The 17,005-nt window shown below is 46.8% G+C and overlaps 4 protein-coding genes across 4 annotated transcripts; 1 reads left to right on the top strand and 3 right to left on the bottom strand.

Annotated features, from left to right (window-relative positions):
* Nucleotides 1–561: 561 nt before the first annotated feature.
* AOL_s00076g701 (uncharacterized protein) lies at nt 562–2,474 on the bottom strand (the record flags this gene model as incomplete). Its single annotated transcript, XM_011123253.1, has 2 exons — nt 562–2,079; nt 2,160–2,474. 2 exons carry the CDS (start codon nt 2,472–2,474, stop codon nt 562–564), a joined length of 1,833 nt encoding a protein of 610 aa, XP_011121555.1.
* A 1,282-nt stretch (nt 2,475–3,756) lies between these two features.
* On the bottom strand, nt 3,757–5,686 carry AOL_s00076g700 (uncharacterized protein; the record flags this gene model as incomplete). The annotated part of the gene is made up of 4 exons (XM_011123252.1): nt 3,757–3,957; nt 4,020–4,704; nt 4,808–5,111; nt 5,182–5,686. 4 exons carry the CDS (start codon nt 5,684–5,686, stop codon nt 3,757–3,759), a joined length of 1,695 nt encoding a protein of 564 aa, XP_011121554.1.
* A 1,921-nt stretch (nt 5,687–7,607) lies between these two features.
* Nucleotides 7,608–9,283, top strand: AOL_s00076g699 (uncharacterized protein; the record flags this gene model as incomplete). The annotated part of the gene is made up of 5 exons (XM_011123251.1): nt 7,608–8,246; nt 8,313–8,604; nt 8,665–8,795; nt 8,851–9,095; nt 9,154–9,283. 5 exons carry the CDS (start codon nt 7,608–7,610, stop codon nt 9,281–9,283), a joined length of 1,437 nt encoding a protein of 478 aa, XP_011121553.1.
* Nucleotides 9,284–9,874: 591 nt separating this feature from the next.
* AOL_s00076g698 (uncharacterized protein) lies at nt 9,875–13,015 on the bottom strand (the record flags this gene model as incomplete). Its single annotated transcript, XM_011123250.1, has 5 exons — nt 9,875–10,720; nt 10,802–11,129; nt 11,234–11,845; nt 11,923–12,655; nt 12,754–13,015. The coding sequence occupies 5 exons, from the start codon at nt 13,013–13,015 to the stop codon at nt 9,875–9,877; spliced, it is 2,781 nt and encodes a 926-aa protein (XP_011121552.1).
* Between the last annotated feature and the right edge of the window lie 3,990 nt (nt 13,016–17,005).

The following is a 17,005-nucleotide window of genomic DNA, read 5'->3' as shown; positions in this document are numbered from 1 at the left end:
TAATGGCTGACTTTTCTAGGGTGATGAGAAGCGGAAAGGAGAAGTGTTCCTCGGGGTCTATTACCCGTGTCGTTTCAAAATCAAGTACAAGGAAAAGGAAGAAAGGGGAAAATATACAGACAAGAAAAAAAGAAGGATGGCATCTTGAGCAGTAACAGTTTAAGACACATAAGCATAATCGAGGCTGGTAATAAACAAACAAAGGTACAGCTGGAATTTTATTCAGTCCTCCTGTTTGGTCGCTGCCTTTGATTTGCGTCATTCTTTTTTTTTTTGGCCAAAGAGACCTGAAAGCTAAACTTCATAAAAGCGAAGGAGAAAAGAAGAGCGGACGGGGAAAGGGAAAGGGAAAGGGGGAGAGAACGGGGAAGGGAGGCGGGGAAGCAAAAGAAAAAAAGAGGGAAGAAAGGATGGAAAGACAAAAGGATGAAGATATTAACAAACGCGATATTATAGAAAGAAAACAACGGAATCTCGACAAAGCTCTTTGGAAGCACGCAGGAAAACGGTAACGAGGAAGAGAAAAAACAGGACTAAGGTAATCATGTTAGATAAAAAAGATCACGCAGAGGCTTCGACAGACGACATCTGAGTTGGCAGCTCAGGATATGAAACAGGAGATTCACTATCGGGTTCGTCCCTCAGCTCTACATCTTCGGAACTATCTTTTATTTTTTGCAATGCAGCCTGGATTTCTTCGCGTAATTTTTTGATGACGCTGAAAGCCTCGACTCGCGAAAGGATATCCTCCGGCCCCGAGTGTTTCTTATTCTGAGGTGTCGCCGATGGTGTATGGTCTTCCAGGCTTGGATCAATCATAGAAACATCAATGCTAGATCTGGCACTGTTGCGACCGCTGGTCCCTTCGGATCCTTCCAGTGTAATTTGCTCTTCAGAATCGATTTCCATTGCATCTTGCGGCGGGGGAGCCTTCTGAAGAACTCCGACACTATACCGGCGTCTCTGATCGGCATCGAAAGACGCAGCTAGCGTGGAGGCCGTGACGCTAGGGAGCGTGTCCCCGGTTGTCGTGTGGGCAGGAAGATTCGGATAGCTTACACCAGTGGATATACTTGACATATGGGTGGAAGCTGGGGAGTGAGAAGTATAAGAAGTTGGAGGAGTGAGAACGGGTGTGGGGCTGTTTTGGTGAACAGAAGGCGTCGGGTGTCCTGAGGAAGTGTGTGGGCTTGGTGGGGGTAAAGATGGTGTTCTGTTATAGGGAGAGACGCCGGTGGTGGTGTAATGGACACCGGGTTGAGAAATCCCTGACGCTGCCGCTGCCGCCGGGCTTTCATAGAGACTACTGGATAGCTGGGTGAGGAAGTTGTCCGCCTCGAGCAGGTCAGCCTTCTTGTGCATAGTATGTACCATAGGCCCAGGTGTGGGTAGCTGATAATGGAAATGTGGCCCGTGAGTTGCGGAGACGGTGGCAAGCGGAGCGGGGTGATAGTCCAGGTGGTGGTGGGCCGAGGCAGCTGCAGACTCAATAGCCACGCTACTCGCCAAACTGTGAAGACTAGCAAGGCGGTGGGCAACCTCGGGGGTATAGCCAGGACCATACTTTTGGCGTTTCACGTCGTCTACGAACTGTGACATCTCAGCGTCGAAGGCAGCCCTCTTACGGGGCAAACCTTGGAGGGGGTCATGGGTGTGGCCACCGCCGCCGTAGAATCCAGCGCTAGCTGGTGCCGCATAAGCCGTTGGTTGGGGATAGTAGCCGTTTAGGCCGTACGCTGGTGCGACGGACGTCTGAACGTACTGCTGGGGAACAGCGGCGTAGTGTGGAGCTTGCTGAAGGCCCCGGCCACCGGGGGGACGACGGGTGGGATCTGGTTCTGGGCTCCGGATCAAAACAGAGTCGTCGGCATGGGTTTTGATATGCTTTTTGAGGTCCTGTGGTCTCTTGAACGATTTGCTGCAGATTTCACACTTGTGGGGTTTGAGAGGGACGTGGACCCTGATATGGGAAGTAATATGATCTCTTTTGACGGTAGTGGTCCGACAGGTACCCCAGTGGCACTGCAAGCAAAGATTGTTGGTTGATTTTCTCCCCACATGGACATCACACAGATGAGTCTGCAAAATAGAAGAAAAAGGGGGCATTAGAATTCTTCAAAGTACCGTTCGTGTTCTCGAGAATAGTGGGTAGGTCTTACATAGAGCTCATCGGGGTTCTCGAAAATTTCTCGACAGGAACCCCACTGGCAGATGAGATTACCATGCTGATTATCGTTAGATGAAGTGCCAGCTATGGCAGACTGGGCGACTACAGGAGCCGAAGAAGAGGTAGCTGGAGTCTGAGTAGCAGTCGAAGTCTGAGCGGCAGACGATGAGACCTGGTTCTGAGCACCAGCGGGGGTGACAGACACAGCAGTAGCAGCTACAACAGAGGCAGCAGTTGCAATAACTGGGGAGCTGGCCTCGGTTTGCACAGCCTGGGAAGAGGTGGAACGTGGTTCCGTGTTATCCATTTTGAAGGAAGGAGCCGGAACTGAAGAATTCTGGGGAGGGCATAGTTGATGTTAGTGGGCCAAAGATCTTCTTATTCCTCTTGAATTTGTGTCAAGTTATTAAAAAAAAAAAAAGGTTCCTTTGAGATAGGAAATGAAACCGGGTTGAAAGTAAATAAACGAATCAATCAAATGAAAAACAAAACCAAAAAATGGGTTGGTTTGACTTGAATAAACAGATCTCAAGGATAAATAGTGATGTTATATAGGTATATACGATGAGGATGAGAAAGTTGGAGGAGGAGGGAGGAGAGGGAGGAGAGAGCGAGAAGAGAGCGAGAGAGAGAGCCAAGCCAAGACTCTTGGTTTCCAAGACCCTCAGCAGAAAATACCACAAGAAAGATATCTCATACAAGAAGATGATATCAAGATGGAAACAAAAGACCGAAGACAGTGCAAAGAGTCTAATGGTGGTGAAAACCAAAAAAAAAGCTGGGGAATGAGCCTGGGAAGTCAAGGCACGATCGGGGGATTGGGCGGGTATTTCTCGCGATGAATTGGGAGAGAGACACAGACAAAGCAAAGGGGGCCGGGCGGAGATTCGACACACAGAAAAAACACTTGATATAAAAGAGAATGTAAAATGTCCCACTCACCGAGCTTTGGGTCGATACGGTACTAGACGATACAAGGATGCAATACAATACAAGATGAAGATGAAAATGAAGACGATGAAGAAAGAGAAAGAGAAAGAGAAGGAGAAGGAGAAGGAGAAGGAGAGAAAGGGAAAACCAACAAGGGCAAAAGTGGAATTTCCCCGGTTTAAGTACTGGAACTGTGGCAGGCTGCACACTTGCCCGCAAACCCCCCCCCCCCCCTTCTTCCAGCTTTCTGGCTCCCGAACTAGCGATTCTACCAGCCAAAACCCCCCAAAATGTTGTCTGATGGCGGGCGTCGACGTTGGCATCGTCGGAGTAGGTTCATTATATACCATCACCACTTTTTTGAGGCTCCAAGATGCCATCGAGGACCTTGAGAACCTCGAGCTTGGCGGCAACAACACATTTTGCTGCCAGTCGCCAAGTATTCATAGCGCTTGGCGCCAATATTTGCCGAGCCAGTTTTGACTCTTGGCGCTGACTGGTTCATATTAATCAAGATCGATTACGACATGGAACAAACTACCGTGTTGGCTAAGTACTTAAGCAGCGACATCATGAAACTACCTAGGTACCTACTTACCTACTTAGGTAGTTAGGCCGGTAAGTCGGTAAGTAGCAAGTATATACAAGTAGGCAAGTACCTAGATGATTTTTGATGGAACTGGGAACATGTTCTCCAGTCCCCGGATCCCGCTTGAGAAATCCAATACCAGCACCTGCGAGTCCTGACTCGTGCTCACAATCCGTCTATCATCTGCTCGAGCTGCCAGTATCCAGCTCCCGTGCCATCGTGGGAAATTCAACAGCGACTTTCCTTCTTTAAGATCCCACACTCGAACGCTCTTAATACACATTCCTCCTGTTAGATAGTTCGTTTAAAGAAGAAGCACCCGCTGCAACATACCTGATCATAGCTGCCGCTGATTATTCTCTCGTTCTGGCTATCGAGGTATAAACTACGCACCAACGATTTGTGCGCATCCCGGATCTCATACCGAAGATGACCACTGTCAACATCCCACACCCGGATAGATTGGTCATTGCCCCCAGAGACAACTGTCTGACGATCCTCTGACAACTGGATACACGCCAGACCTCGTGTATGCCCGCTGAGTGTTCTCATGCAATTTCCGTTCTCAATATCCCATATTTTGATATTAGCATCCCCCGACGCGCTCGCCACAACATTGCCCCGCAGTTGAACAGCATTGACCGGTCCTTCATGCCCTCGCAGTCGGTTCAACAAAAGCCCTGTGGATCGCTCCCAAACACAGATTGATGTATCTTTGGAACATGAAACAATATGCGACTCGTCGAAACAAACGTCGAGGACGCCCATTCTATGGCCCTGTAGTGTTAGAAATGGTTCGAAGTCCGGGAGCGAGTAGATAATGCATGTGTGATCGCTCGACCCAGTCACGAGAATCCGGTCGTCAAACTGCAAACATAAAACCGACCCTTTATGATACCCGATGGTGCTTGAGCCGGGTCTAGGATCATGAGATGCCCCTATAACCCTAAGGCATTGGCCAGTGGCGATATCCCACACCCGGACGGTGCGGTCCCGCGAGCCAGTGATTATCTTTTCCCTAAATTGAAAAAAAAAACCCCCCAAAAAAAGGGGGAGGGGGGAATTCGTCAATTGGAAGTATTCTTGACCGGGCCGAGGGCCATCAACCAAAAGGTACTTACTGGTCGAATTGAACGCAATATACAGAGTCTGAATGGCCCCTGAGGTAGGTCGGGTTGACTTGACCTTTCAGCCATCGTCTGTTAAGGCTCCTCTTGACTTCAAACATCGACTTCCAATCTCTACCATATAGTCTGCTGGGTTTCAATTTACCGTACTCTGCTTCAAAGGTATTTCTCCATACATGAGAAGAGAGTGCTGCTGAATACCAATAACGCGATACTAGTTCGCAAGACAGAAGTGATTTGTGATCGAGGTACGATAAGATCTGTGCGATAATTTCCGTTGGAAACACCGTCATGATATCTGAGAAATTAATATCATCCCTCCTCCATTATAATGCGATAGATAAGCTCTATTATTATTATTTTCTTACCGGTGCCGGTGCCAACAACGCCATTGTGTCTACTTCCTCCACCGCCGTATAGCATCGTACCAAATCCGCTCGGTATCAGGTGGCCGAGAGCCTTTCGATGATTGCCAGCCGATGACCCATGAGCCCTTTCTTTGCCTTGAGCATGACTTCCCTGCCCCGGTATACTCGAGAAACCACCATGGGGCCCAGTTACGGATTTTGTCTGGCCTTCATTGCCACCAATGCGAAATTTCAATAACCACGTTCGGATGCTTGATGTTGTTCTGGATCCGTCACGGCGGTTCTGCACTATCCATAGTCTCCGCGATTGTTCTTGAACGTTGTTACTAACTCTAAGGTACGGACCAGTCCCGTCTACTGATACGGCATTGGGGATATTTTCGGTAAAGTTCAAAGGTGTATCGTTACGTTTTGGAGGCGGGTCTCTCAGGATGCGGGTGAGAGTAAACCTCGCGCAAGTAGATATTCGAGTGCGCAAGCGAGGTGTGCTACTGGCGTCGCCCATCTTGCTCAGCAGGGTAGACAAAGTTGCTCCTTGAATGAGAATAAAATGCGCTCTATCCAGGGAAATGTATATAGATCATAATATAGAGGTTGAAGCAGACCGGGCACTTTACTTAAGAAGATCAACCGTCTATACCTTACAGGTTGGGCCTGGTAAAACTATAGAGACTTCATAAATAATATGTGATTAGAAGGCGTGAGTATGTGTGTATGCGTGCGTGCGTGCGTGCGTGCGTGGATTTGTAGGTGTAGTTATGCGTGTCTATATATATTATAGGGGCAAAAGTTGCCGCTTCGTAGAGACATCGAAGTCGAGCTCAAAATTAGAACTAGGACCGGTCAGCGGACAGGTGACATTATGGCGGGGGCAGAGCATCATGTTTTAATAACTCTGGATTTGGATTTGGCGTCCTCGAGACCTACCAGTCACCAGGTTATAGTCACTCGGCTTCCGAAGTCGTCCTGAAGAATCAAATATCGAACTCTAAAAATCCAAAGCGAAAGTTTCGAAGGGTAAAGGGGAATAAAATCATTTTAGTAACAAGAAGTATATTTTTAAGTTCCACAGCGAAGACAGGGCTGGAGACTTTGGGGGTGCTAGGCGGAACCCAACGTGCCAACTTAGCGGGGATCCAGACCGGAGAGACCCTGCATTCCTTTGGTTGAGACACCGTGGGTGGCTAATGTGCAGGCAGGCCATGCTCGGCCTCTTGGCCACGGTCTAGCATGATAAGATATGGATTCGATCTGATGTGTACTTAATTAGTACATACATGTAATGTAGTATACTCTCTAGTAGAAGAAGTATCTTTCCACATCTCAGATATCACTGACATATTATATTATTACCTTCTGCCCAGACCACCACCCGCCATGAATAATCAGTTAAGCAAGCACTTAAGTACTTGAGTATTTAAATTCCCTAGGTACTCCTGTGCTTGGAGTTGCATTGTGTCGAATTTATGCAAATACTTAAGAAGTAAGTAACAGCTACCGTACCTACTTGAGGACTCGGTAAGCTACTTACTTAGTAAGAGGTAGGTCATATAGTGGGGTGTAGATATTGGGGTGCAGTGTACTGTACATGGTGAAGTTGTGGTGTAGTTGTGGTGTAGTTGTGGTGTAGTTGTGGTGTAGTTGCGGTGTAGCTGTGGTGTCGGAGTAATTAGACGCAAAATGGTGTTGTAATGTAATACCCCGTCCGCAAGAGGGGAACAGTAACAAGTTGTCATGGTTCCAGGCTGGCTGGCTGGCTGGCCAGACTGGCTAGGTCAACATCATCACAACACAACCCGCACCCGTAACCGCACCCACAACTGCAACCTCCTCTCCTTCTCCTTCTCCCTCTCCCTTCCCCCCTCCTCCCTCCTCGTCATCATCAATATCACCACCACCACCACTACCACCACCACATCATCATCATCATCATCATCATCATCATCATCATCATCATCATCATCATCATCATCATCATCATCAGCCATTACCATTTATCCTATCTTGCTTCTTCATCTTTTCAAACCGACCCTAGTTACCGATACTTATGAAATACTCTGTAGAGTCCTTTATATAAGAAGTATATCTTCACTATCGATAAACGCGTCAACACCCTAGTAAACCCCGCCCTCAGTATATCGCTACCGATTTCCAAAACGGTTACTCAAGTCTCCACTACCAATTCGAACCCTGGCTGATTCGAAGTCCGGCCTCATCTAATCCATTTATCTCATCTCGACTATACACTTCTCCTTCAGCCAGCTTTCATCCAGTCAAGACAGAAATCAACCAGCAACCAGCAACCGGCTCTTTATCGCAGGTACTCACCACCTGCATAACGAGCGATTGGAATATTAGCCAAAGTGTCGGACCGCAACCCCCCAGAACAGCAATACCCTGCTTATCCGCCGACAAGGCCCCCCGCAATGTCGGCAACCTCAGCCCCCCTTCTGCGGCCGCCCATCACAGCCCCTACACTCGCAAGCCGTCCGAATTCTGGGGCTCGGTCTCCCATGCTTTCATTATCAATTCCACAGTCAACGGCTCCTCCATCGGCCTCCCCAGTTCCCCAAATTTTACCCACTCCACCTAGGGGTCCTCCAAAACTAAGACTAACCACGACACCCAAACCGGAGATGCCAAAGCTCCAGATCGCGACTCCAGAAGGCACATCTAGCGCCCCTTCCTCGCAGGCCTCTAACCGCAGACCTCGTCTCCCGCCGTTGAAGCCTGTCCCAGGCAGTTCATCTGACCTTGGTGGAAGCCGCAGTGGATCATCTTCTTTGACAGCCAATAGTTATATCACGCATGAAAGGTCGCCAGGAGGTAGCCTCTACGGTTTTACGAATGGTTCCCCTGATGGTGTTTCGGCAAATACTTCCCATTCTAAGGAGGAGGAAGATGCGAAAAGGGCAACGATGGACGTAGAAGAACTAGACGATGAAGGCTGGAGATTCGCTAGCCGAGATGGGAGGATTCAAGAGTTAAGTAGTCTGGGCGAAGGCGCTGGGGGCGCTGTCACGAAATGCAAGCTCAAAGGAGGGAAAACAATGTTTGCTCTTAAGGTATGGGAGTCACACTTACTGCTACGTTTTCTTCTCAATAGGCTGCAATCTGATCTTAAACTCTAGATAATAACAACAGATCCAAACCCAGCGATAAAACGGCAAATATTGAGAGAACTAGAATTTAACCGAGGCTGTAGTTCGCAATATATTTGCCAATATTACGGGGCTTTCTTTGACGAAACATCTGCCACCATTTCTATCGCTATGGAATTCTGTGAGGGTGGGTCGCTAGATGCGATCTATCGAGAAATAAAGCGTCTCGGGGGTAGGACCGGAGAAAAAGTTCTAGGGAAAATCGCCGAGGGTGTTTTGGAAGGCTTAACATACCTCCATTCCAAAAAAATCATTCATAGAGGTAATAATATATAACCCTAGTAACACTCTTGCATATGTTAACTATCACTTCAACTTACAGATATCAAACCCTCGAATATCCTTGTTTCGAGAAATGGCCTTGTCAAATTATGCGACTTCGGAGTTTCTGGTGAACTTCTAGGTTCCAAAGGGGATGCAGATACTTTCATTGGAACGTCTTATTATATGGCGGTATGAACAAACTACGTCCTATTCCTAGACCTTATACTCATAATCTTATGTTTAGCCGGAGCGTATCCAAGGGATGTCATATACAATCACTTCTGACGTCTGGTCTCTGGGAGTCACACTGCTTGAGGTTGCACAGCACAGATTTCCATTCCCGGCAGATGGGAGTGGTGATCGACAGCCCCAAGCTGGTCTGATAGATCTCCTCACATACATTGTACGCCAGCCAATACCCGTCCTTAAGGATGAACCCGACAAAGGAGTGAAGTGGAGCGACGCCTTCAAATATTTTATTCAATGCTGGTGCGTACCCCCGATTTCAGTCTCAGGTAGAGTTGTTCTAACCCGTTGAAATTGAAAGTCTCGAAAAGGATACAGCCAGGAGAGCTAGTCCATGGAGGATGCTAGAACATCCTTGGATTGTTGACATGCAAAAAAAGAAGGTCAACATGCATAAATTTTTGGCCCAGGTCTGGGACTGGAAAGATTAATCCATTGCGTGCTTGGTTTATTTATATATATTATAGAGCCCTTCTCAAAGGTAAGATGCCGTAGTTATTCGTATGTGATTGGCGTGCGTGCATGGGGAGAGCCTTTCGTTATTGGAAGCCGGTTATTTGAGGAATTTGTTCTAGCACCTGCATTTACACCATTGATATGCACAGCGGATAGCGCTTGTTGATTACGGGACCTCGATTGGTTCGGCTCTGTCATGTCTGATTAGGCTTGTTTGTGAGTAGGGTTGGCTTATACACACTGGACTGGTGTCCAATTTTTGACCAATTTCCTGGGCTGTGTTGGTCTCGTACCCAGACACATTAAAGTGTTGCTGGCTGTGTCATTTTGTTTTACTCGGAAACTGGTTTCAGGGTGTTCAACCCAGAGACCACAACTTACAATTTAGGAGATATATCTCGGTACGAAATCCTCTCTACACACTAAATCAAGTGCAGCCCTCCGTGAAATCTCGAAACAAAATTAGTGAAGGCCAGTATCAAGAAAACGCCGAGATTATATTCTATTAATACATTTTCAAGTATAATCATACTTTGGGAATCTAAATACACTTTGGGTTTGACGACTCAGAGCATTCGTTGGTGTCCGAAAATAGGTTCCCAATCCTCATCATTCATTCCCATCTTCAGAAAATCGTCTAAATTCGTTGGGTACTGGCTATTTGGCTTCATTTGCCCTCGGTCTGTACTCTGTCCGGTATGGCTGAAAGCCTCAAATGCCATGTGGTCTTGGTCTGTGCTTGGGGTCCCGGCCACGGGAGCCGATAAGCTCGGAAAGGCCGGTCCTGTGTTTTCAAACCCAGGATTATTGGGGTTCTCAATTGAATAAACATAAGGTGGAAGGGGCCCATAAAGCTGAACTTCCACGTTATCAAACGAAGGACTTCCTCCACCAAAGCTTTGTCGGGATGGCCCAGGCGCTAGCCTAGCATCCCGGTTAAATGCATGCTCGCCTGGGCTTTCGCTGCCCAATGGAACATCAAACATCATTGCCTGATTGCCGTACGCAAACGCATTTGAGGCAGGAAACATTAGGGCGTTCAGGTCAGGCATTCCAGTAAATCCACCGAGGTGCTGTTGTAGCGAACTCCTAGAGTCTTCTGTCATGGCTGTGGGGGATAATGTAGCCTGCCCAAGCGTCAAATTGTCGTCCGAACTTCGTCTCGCCCCCGGGTCCAGCGGGTTTCCAGGTGTTCTCACTACTGCTACCCTAGAGCCTTGGCGTGAGGTAGTGATAGGGAATGTATTGGACCTGATTGACGACTGATCTGCTTGAGTACTAAAGCCTCTAGTTGCCAGCGGCTGATCCGCAACGGAGAGTGAAGGCGCCGGGGAGGCCGCTCTACCACGTTTCTTGGTCTGTGCTTTCCCAAATCCTTCACGAAGGCGATTAGGCAATTGCTCAAACAAGGGCTGTGTCAGTTAGCATATTTCATAAAACTATTCTTTGCGCAGCTGGAAACGGGGGCAGCAAGGTTTTCCCAAGGAACCTACCTTAAGTGCAAGGGAACATCGCTCTCCCGCCATACTCGAATCTTTGAGAGACAGTATACAATCCTTACCGATCGTTGCATCCCGTAAAACAGCGGGGGCATCTGGGTGTGTGATGTTTTCGAGTACGAAATATAGAAGCGATAGTACCGAGAAAAATGTCGTATAAATCAAAAACCAATATGCTCCACTTAAGATATCGTTTTCCCTCATTTGTTGGCATAGATGGACTATTTCTCGGCATGTATTAATACAAGCGGCGGCGCTTGCGAACGGTCTCTCGTCGCGGACCCGACCGTCTCGTGGCTGGGCGACATAATGTATGAATGGTCTGTAGAGCATCATTCTCACATGCGCAAGGGAAATCTGAAGAAGGTATTGGGACCTTGGGGGAATGAGTGAGATTCATAAAGAAGTGCTATCAGTAATACACACCTTAAAAACCGAGGAGGCGAGTCGTCTCCTCTACGTAGATACGGCGGTAGTTCCTCCTGCCATTTCGCCAAATCTTGCTCTATTCCACGTACAACAGCATAACTTATCATGTATCCGGCCCGTTTACCATATGTGCTAGGTTGGAGACCTTTTATTGGATATATTTTTTTGATAACCTTCCCAAGGATCTGAACAAGCCTGGTGTGGGCGTTCGCTGCTGAGGTACTATTAGGTTCCCCCAAAGCCCCAGGCGTTATTCCATCTTTTGTTATGTGTTGGTCATCAACTTCTGTGGGGTATTCTTGATCTATGTCTTCATCATGCACCATTCTCGGCAACCCAATTAGGGCACTAATAGAAATGTCCATTTTCTGAATCGTGCAGAATATTCTTTTCCTAATTTCAGCCTCTATCGGATCAGGAAAGGGTATCTTGCGATGAAGACCGAGCCTGAATGAAGCACTAACGGCAATACCGATATAGGAATAGCATGTTGCTAGCTTTGCCGAGGACTGGAGAAAGATAATCATCAATAGAACACCCTGGAGGGATGTAACGTCTCTGCAGTCCGTGATATCCGTCAACTTCCTCCCGGCGGCAAAATATTTCGCCCTATAACATATTAGCCGCCTCGAATATTTTGGATACGAACGGGTCCTTCAGTACTTTAGTAACTCGAATTAACTTACCCTTCATCAAGAACATTGGAAATACCAAGCTTATCAGACTTTCTTGTGAAGACGCATCCAATTGCAAGTACAAGATAGAACACCGGTAGGAATGAATGCTCCTCATTGCCATATTCTTCGAAATCACGAGAATATAACCGGTCGGCAAGACTGTCAAAAGTTGGGCGGTGAATGAATCGGAACAAGAGCAGTGCTTCGCCGAGGCAACTGTTGGCAAGCTCTTGGGCTGTCTCTCTCGGAGGTAGAGGCACTGTGTCCAGTAAGTAGCTACTACCCGGAGACCCAGTATTTGAACGTGTCGGTTCGGAAAGGGGGCGAAAGGGCCGCAGCCTCAAAAGTGTGGTGGTCCCGACCTCGGGGCCCAGGAGGTCCCCAAATTGCTCCCGAAGTTTGTTTAGATAGGTGAATCCAGAAGAGTGTCCGTGGAAATCAAGTCTCCCGGATTCATCTAGATCAAGCCTCCCTGTAGCTTCAACCATCGTTTCGAGTAAAGCTTCCTGATCATGCGGATTATCCGGAGTGGCCACAGATGGAAATGATTTGTTCATAGCGGTCTTGACTGCTTCCTGGACCTGTGGGAGTGTTTCTGCCTCGAAAGTAGGGTGGTCTACATCCATATCCGGCAATACAGATTTGAAGAAAGAGTCAAGCCGTTGTAGACGGCCTTCTAAAGCTTCAATGTATTGCGGTGTCGGGTTTCTACGTCTGTTCGAGGGTTGATCGTATGTGCATTCTAGATAGGGCCAGCGGTCCAAGGCGATCAATTAGCTCTGTGTGAAGCCTAATTCAGGTAACAGAATTTTGCTATTAATTTTTGGAAAGTTGTCTTACCATAGCTGTAGACCGAGCAATGGGTGCAGGGCTGAAGCCCATCACACTTGATCTTCTTCCGCCGGCAACAGTCACAAGCACGGGTGACGCGCCTTCTCTTTTGCAGCGGAACTGGTTTTATAGGATTGGAGGATGATGAAGAAGTAGGAACCTTTGGAGTAGTACCAGGACCTGCGCTGGCCTCGTCCCAGCTTTCCCCGACGGGGTCGTTCTCGAGAGAGGAGCCATCTGAGGATTCTCGGTCGCCATCACGATCTGCCATCACCTAGAACCGAATCAATATTGATGATAATACTATTAAAGATATATAAGGCAGGATTGCATGCATACACCATCGGCCACCACCTTTGCGGCTTTGCTTGGTAGAAGGATCCTTCTTGTAGGCGTTCAATTCTTTTTTTTTTTTTTTTTTTTTTTTCTTTCTTTCTTTCTTTCTTTCTTTCTTTCTTTCTTCTATGTTCTTTGTATCAGTATATAAATTTTATATTTATATTTTTTAGAAAAAGAAGACAAGAAAAGAAAAGAATAGAATAGAAAGAAAGAGTCCACTCTTTTTTTATATTTTTTTTATAGAGAAGTTAAAAGGTGAAAGACCTAGAAAGGAGGGAGTGAGGAAGGAAGTGAGAGGATGTGGTGACAGAAAGAAAAAAGTGTTGAGACTGTTGTAATTTTGAAGTGGCTTGGCAGAAAAGTTACTTTGTTTTGGGATTTGTTGTTGTTGGTCACCTTGTCATCCACTCCAAAGTTCAACAACACCAAGAGAAAAAAATTAGAAGGATGTTGAACTGAGATGCGGTATTGGTCTGCAATAACAGGTCTTCAGTAGAGCAGATCCTCTCGTCTGTAGAAAGGAGTGGCCTGGTCGTGGGGGCTGAGCACGACACCGGGCTAGCTGAGGCGACGAGTGGGGCGCTGGAGCCGAAAGAAGGGAACCGTATTCGGCTTTTCTCCTGATCTGATCTTGCTGATGAACGATGATGATGCCCTGAATGTTCCTCGCAAGCCGACTCTCCCGGGAAATTTATATTTATAACTCTTCCTGATGTGGGCGAGAGCAAATAGGTGCGACGGGAAAGAAGCAACTCGACAAAAGAAGAATTGACCGCCGTGGTGTGAATATAAGAACGAACCCAAACGACAAGCAGGTATTTCATTACTTAAGCATTTTTAGCTTAAGTCCTTAACTCCCTCAAGAATCGTACGAAAAAAACAAAAAAGCGAAAAGAGAGAAAGTGGAAAGGCGACAACGGAACGAGCGAGGCCAAAAAGTCATCTCTCCACGGCTAATTTCAAGGGAGAGCAGTTAAGTATGCCTGAACCCGAACCCGAACATGCTCTTCCTCATGCTCATTGGAGCGGTGCAGTTTCTCCTCTAGCCCTTACTTCGGGAAGCTTTGAAGTCGATTCGATCGAGTTAACTTTGGGGCCTGGTGCATGAGTTATAGGTATCCATGCTCGCAATCTGCATTTATGTATGTCCCGGATACCCTCCTATGTACAATAGTCTGTAAGTACATAAGTGCCTCCTACATATATAGCTTTATACATAGACGCCACCAGCAAAAGGACAGATGATACGGAGGAAGCCATTGCTGCTCCGACAAAGCAGCCGTTAACCGCTGACCCCAAACGCTTACCAGTGCTGTTCTGCATTGGGCTCTTACCCGCGACTTATCAGCCAGGAAAGCTTTGAAGCCTCTACCGTGTCTACTATCACAACAAAATGGGGATGTGAAATCGGATACGATCTGGGGAAACATTTCTTCGAAACGAAACAATTGCTCACACGATGAGGCACAAGCCATGTACTTTTCATTTTCATTTTCATTATTGTATCCCCCCCAAATCGTGCTTTCCCAATCTACTGCCCAAAAGCAGCATTGCATGTCAGGGTTGAGGGGTAGTGACGCGGCTTTCTCCACCTATAGAACGGACATGGTCGTGAGCTTGTCTTGGGGCCATGCAGGCGAAGCGCACCGGGCACTGAAAACGTGGGCTGCCGGGTAACCACGAGCACTCCTTGGCAAGCCACCTACGTAGCTCTACGTCGGTGTGGAACCAGGGCTTTTCTAATTGGTTGCGGTTGCTTTCTGCAGCCTTCGGAGAACGGCGCTGCGGTTTGGGTAAGCCTTTTTACCCACCTCACAAAATTGTGCACCTAAATAGGTTGAGTAAGCAACGGAAGCGGGCTACCATATACTTCAGAGCAGAGCAGAACACCGTACCTTTGGATTGAATAGACCCTGGGCCTTTTGGCGTATGAACAGTCTAGTTTCGAGAAGTCTCCCTGGTGTTTGGTAAACAGAGGGAGAGGAAGAGAAAGAGATGATACTTACTCTAAGTACTAAGTACTAAGTACCTAAGTAGGTGTCTGTCTGTTGTATTTTGGAAAATCCCCTTTCAACCCAAAAGAATCGAATCACAGTGCACATGCAATTAGGGGCCCACGAAGACATGCCAAGATGGAATGAATCATGAAGACCCTTAAAGGCACGTAGCAACTAAATTGTATGGCCATGGCAAGTCAACGTCAACGTTAAGATCGCAATTCAACAACAGAGGAGGATCATAAACCACAGTTCCTTTCCCGACGTGCTGTGTATACGATTACTCAATTTGATTTGTGGACTATACTATACGTGCAAGGGTTGGTTGGATGCAATGCAATGGCCACTTCCAGCATAAATTCATGACATAGATACTCTTTCGTATTTGGTAATAAATACACTAGGATTCAAAGCATTTCCAGTATTTGTGTGCATACATAAGTACATTTATGTACGTCTTGCAAGTCAGAACTCACGTACATCGACGGATAGGTCGATTTCGCACCGGTTGTTTTCATTTTCACCATTGATGTCCAAAAATCCAAGCACAGAAAGCCCTGATATAATGAATGCGCATACACTAGATAAATGTCGGCATATGCCTCGAGGAAAGGGGGATGGTTGGTTGTACATTCGAGTGGATACGTATATATCTAAGTAAGTACTTAAGTACCTATATCTGTAAGAGGTAGGATATATATTTATACATCTACCTGGCCGTCGACAGTGTAGTTTATGTGAAACCAACTCCTCCACGTTCGAGATTTCACACTCTTGTATTTGGGGTCCAATCCTCAGCCCTTGATGACATGATAATGGCGAATGAGGCATTCCGATCCTCGGGGATGTACGGAGTACCTTAATTCCAGTCACGGTGGCCTCACAAAAATTTTGGATGAAAATTTTGCTCCCGAGGCGGGGTAGCTCGTTTTTTTTTTTTTTTTTTTTACCCCGGTGCGGCATATTCTCGAATCAAAGCGCTTCTGAAGGAAGGACTTGCTTAAGCACACTTCATATTGCGCCGATATAAGCACTTCTCCTAGCATTTCTCAAACATGCACCACGTTAACAATGCATGCACCCCCTTTCCTTGTTTTCTCCACATGTGATTTAACATCCAATCCCACACAAGAGGGCTGGCTTCATGTGCATATATGCGTGGCGAGCGCATGAGAGAAGGTCGGGAGGTGTGTTAGAAAAGAAACCGCTACAAGAGAAATAGGTAAGGTATGGCGCTGAGGCCGGTTCAACAATCATGTACATACATACAACAGATGAGCTACATAGTACATAAGTAGGCGTGCTTGAGGCGGTATAATACTGGCTTGAATATGTATGTACATATGATACAGAACTATGTCAGCGGCGTTTTTTGAGATTGTTATCCCAGCAGACCCAGCGCCATGAACTAAGTGGGGTGCTCTAATCACCGCCTGGCACCAACCCGCAGGCCTAGAAGAGCTTGGGATATTAAAATCAGGGTCTAAGAAATCCAGGGTTAGGCCCCTTAGGAGATCCCCACATTGCGTCTGGATAGCGGAGATTTGTGTACATGTACATCCCATTACAAGACACTGGTATTAGGAACTGAAACTTAAAATCAACTCGTTTTGACCACCTGGTAATTACCTAGATATGTACTAGTTGGGGTTATTTGTATGTGTAACAGTCCTGGAAGTTTTTTTTATTTTTTTTTTAAAGGAAAAAAAAAAAAAAAAACTTTGGAAAAGGAAAAGGAAAAGGCGAGATGAATACGGACAGAGCTAGAGAGAGCAACACTATCACGAACTTAACAGAATGGTATTTCAATAATCAGATTTGCAATCGACCAATCGGTTTCTATTTTAAAGAGGGATCATATCACCATAAAGCCGCCCCACTAAATGATTCGCAATGCTAGCCAGTCATATATTTGGATGTTAACA

This window comes from Orbilia oligospora, assembly GCF_000225545.1.
Source record: "Orbilia oligospora ATCC 24927 unplaced genomic scaffold scaffold00076, whole genome shotgun sequence".
In the NCBI taxonomy this organism is placed as follows: Eukaryota; Fungi; Ascomycota; class Orbiliomycetes; order Orbiliales; family Orbiliaceae; genus Orbilia; species Orbilia oligospora.
Note: the sequence above shows the minus strand (reverse complement) of the source record. Positions and strands in the feature narration are given on the sequence as shown.